This window comes from Castanea sativa, chromosome 7 (genome assembly GCF_040712315.1).
Source record: "Castanea sativa cultivar Marrone di Chiusa Pesio chromosome 7, ASM4071231v1".
Classification (NCBI taxonomy): Eukaryota; Viridiplantae; Streptophyta; class Magnoliopsida; order Fagales; family Fagaceae; genus Castanea; species Castanea sativa.
Window position 1 is genome coordinate 25,108,616 of NC_134019.1, and position 4,049 is coordinate 25,112,664.

Below are 4,049 nucleotides of genomic sequence, written 5' to 3' on the forward strand. Positions count from 1 at the left end.
AACTTAAAACAGAGTGTATCGTAAAGCAGTATGTTAAAATAGATAAAATATATTTTTAAGGTGTTAAAAGTAAAAATGTTTAGCACCTTCGATATCAATGCTCTTAGCGAAGTTGCCATGTCACCAATACCATTCCATGCTATGGTGTCTTTATGATTAAACCCATTCTTGTGGAGGTGTGGCACACCATAATTTCAACCATCATGTGGCATTTTTTTTAATACACATTATTATTGATTATATGAAATGTCTATCCAATTGGTTGGTGAGATCCCTTGAGTTGGATGACAAGGTCCTACCCGCGTAGTGTATAATTTCTCCAATTTGTGTTCCAAAAAATTTGTCAACTTGCTGAGTGTTATGACTCGGCCCAAAGTCACGGAGGAAACACTAAAAAAGTGGTCAAATCCTTGTATATTTTATTGAATCTGTCTCCCTCACATTTGATTTCAATTTTGGCCTAATAGAACTTTAACTTTTCGTTATCATATTGCATTCGAACCTTTCATATGTCTTTTCCATAGGTTTGAAAAAGTCCACACGGCCACATTAACTTTCCTCTGCCGTGCCATCCAACATGTTTGACGCCTCTTCCCACGGGACAAAGTCCAAAACACCCCACACCTTTAAGTATGCCGCATATAACTCTATCCCATTTAGCTCATACTCACCAAGTTTCTCATTTCTTGTATTTCAGTTCTTAACAAATCAATCCCATTTTGCATCAGAAAGATTTCACTACTTCTTGCTAACAAAAAGCATTACTAGAGGCATATTATGAAGAGACAAGCAAATAAGAAGCAAAGCAAGTTCATGTACATTGTGTCATCACCCATTAGGATTTTAAAGAAGGCAACTGAGTTCTACATGAGAAGCATGGAAGATTGTGCTGGAAGGGTGGGTTATGGTGGTGTTATGGGCGGCCCGGCTGCACAAGTGTCACGTTTGCCTAAGAGTTTTAGTGTCAATTCTTCGCAGGGTAGTGATGATGAGGATTTGAGGCAGCTTTTGAGGGCTGTGTCAAAGAAATATGTGGAGAATAAGGAGAGTTCTGATATGCATCAACGGCAACAACAAGAGGTGAGAGTGAGACAGTCCAATATGGGTGCTAATGGAATGGGGAGGAGTTGCAGTGTTGGGTTGGGAAAGATTGGGAGAATTGATGAGGACATGCCTTGTTGTTTTGAGGAAGATGAAGTTAATGTGAAGCCAGACTTGTATCCCAGAAGTAGAAGTCATGCTGTTAGGAGGAAAGGTGTGTATCGTTAAAGAGAGAGAGAGAGAGAGAGATCGAATCAATTGTTTCTCTATTCCAATTGAAACTTTCAAACTGTAATATACAATTTGTGAATTTGTTCTTCTTTTCATCAGATGAAAATGAATTTGTTCTTTGAATGTTTACCCTTGTGTTACTTTTAATCTAATTGTTATGAGTTTTATTTAGAAAAAATGGGGGAAATAAAAGCGAAAGTAGGAACTTTGCCATACAAGAATCCTTTGCTGAGTTTGTTATAGTGACAGCATCAAGATATGATTAGACAAGTTTAATACAAAAACATAAAGTACACAATCGGTTTTAGATTGTTCCATGAGCTTATTTACATTCTTAAACATAATGTATAGCTATTTAAAGTTTCATTTTATTTAAGAAAAAACAAGAAATTTGAATTGCTAGACTACTGGTGTATGTGGTTTATATGTGATTATATGCATATAAGGAAGACAAGCTGCAACAGGCACCCATTATTGTGAATGCCTGCCATATTCTAAGAATCATTTGTGGCTTCTCTCTATCATTTCATTTTTTTTTTTGTTGATAATTTGATTGTTACAACAGGAAAGACTAAATTTAAACTCTATTTTTTTTTTGGTTGAAAACACCAAGAAACCATGTTAAAGATCTTGGCCTCTTTATCATGTTGTTAAGCATCTACAAGTAGCCATGTTAATAACGAAGTCCGATACAATTGGCAAAAACTCTTCCAAGCTCTAAAGTTGAATTTATTTAACTATGTGTTAGCTTTATTCTGTGCCAAATTTGCTTGTAATTCAGCATTTAGAAACTCTGTATTTAGGTGAGAATAATGTAAGGGTTGTGTGTGAGAGAGTGAAGATTTAATCAAGAGTATGCAACAAGAAGGTGACTCACGACTGGACTCGCGATTGATTCGCGAGGGGTGACTCGCCAAAATGAAGCACACATGTGAAACATGCAGGAAGATGAAGAGTTAGGCTAGCTAGATCACTACAAGACAAAAGGTACAGTCTAACCTAATCTAGTAACTGGCGACTGGAACTCGCGACTCATCCTAGTCACAAGTGACTCGCCAATGCACCCTATTTTGTTAAAAAGTGCTTTTCACATTTCATCTCATACCTTACTATAAATACTCTTATACCCACGAAATGTATAGAGATTTGAGAGAGAATTTGAGTGAGAAACCCTAGAGAAAAAAAAGATTGATTCATCCACAATCTTATACACTTGATTCTCCAAATTCCTCTACTTTCACCCTCTCTATTGTCATACCCATGAGAGGAACATAAACCAAATCCTTACCTCACCAAATTCAGAGTAGTGAGAAGGTTTTTGGTGTTTGGGAAGCAGTTCAAGAGAGAACCAATTCATATTAGTTGATGCAATGGGCTAATTGTAGGATCCGGAAAGTTAGAGAAGACACAGTTTGGCGTAACCTTGTTGGGGTAAGAAGCTTGGAGGACTTAGGTGCATTGGGTAGATTAGGCTTGGAAGGTTTATTACTATTCTTGTATCCCAACTGATTTTTTATTGGACCATTTACCGCTTGGAGGGCAGCGGGGAGGTTTTCGCCGAGTTCTTTGGTTTTCTCTTCGATAACACGTGCCGGTGTTATCTTGTGTTTGCATCTCTCTTTCCCTTACTCTAACTTTTAATTTTTGCTAGTTGTGATTAATTAATGACTTAGAGTAGCTTGCTAATTTGGGTATTTTTTATATTTCATATTCTGTACATATATTGTTTGAATATAAACTTATATTGAAAAATTTGTATTTGGGGGTCTAAACATTCACAAGTGTTTTATACACTAAGTGAGTTTTCACAGGCAATCTATATATATATATTTTAATAGGAAAAACTTAAAGAAAGTTCAATTATAATTTGAGATTAGAATCCAATTTTGAGGCATGTGTCTAAATTTATGTGGGAACTATACTATAATTATCCACTTAAGTATGTGTTATGTGTCCACTTAAGTTTTTAAATTTTTGTGCCAAGTAAATTTTGTAATATTAATGAACTATATATATAAAAAAAACTAATCACATATACTCAATAAAAATCACCACACAACAAAAATCACATGTTTTAACTTATAAAAAATTAGAAAAAAAAATTATTATAAGTAGTATTAAATTTAGATAAGAATTTTAATATGTGACTAATTACGTTTACTTTTAAAAAAACAATTTGACTAATTATTTAAATTTTGTGATAAAAATTTGTTTAATTTTAAATATATTTATACGTATGCATGTGTTACATGCTATTGGTTTTTAAAAAAATAATTTGACTAATAATTTATATTTTTATAAATAAAATTGTGGTTAATTTTAAATGTATCCATGCGTTTGCATGGGTTACATGCTAGTGAAGTATAAATGCTTTGGCAATTTAGTCAAATATTTTATTGCAATTTTTCATTTTATCTATCAAAAAATGTGTGATCATCTCAGTCACTGCCTTAAGAGAAATGAGAGTACTAAAATCATATCTTAAGCTGCGATGATCATACATAGTTAAATCATACTGGCCAACAAAGAAAGAAGAAAAAAGAGCGTACTAAAATCATAAAGAGAGATTGCAAGATGAAACGAAAAAAAAATGCAAAATATAATGACAAATTGAGTTAATAATGAGTTTATCATATATTTTTTTTAAATTTAAAATAATATCTTGAAATTGTCTACTAGACAAGGTCTAATCTAATGTGCTGGAGCAGCTGCAATATATTATTAGCCGCATCGGTATTGGTAGAAATTTAACCATGACAAGCATCCAATAAGTATAC

The 4,049-nt window shown here is 33.6% G+C and overlaps 1 protein-coding gene across 1 annotated transcript; it reads left to right on the plus strand.

Moving 5' to 3' along the window:
* Nucleotides 1–649: 649 nt before the first annotated feature.
* On the plus strand, nt 650–1,401 carry LOC142643750 (uncharacterized). The gene has a single exon (XM_075818465.1). The coding sequence runs from the start codon at nt 778–780 to the stop codon at nt 1,267–1,269; it is 492 nt and encodes a 163-aa protein (XP_075674580.1). The 5' UTR covers nt 650–777; the 3' UTR covers nt 1,270–1,401.
* Nucleotides 1,402–4,049: the final 2,648 nt, after the last annotated feature.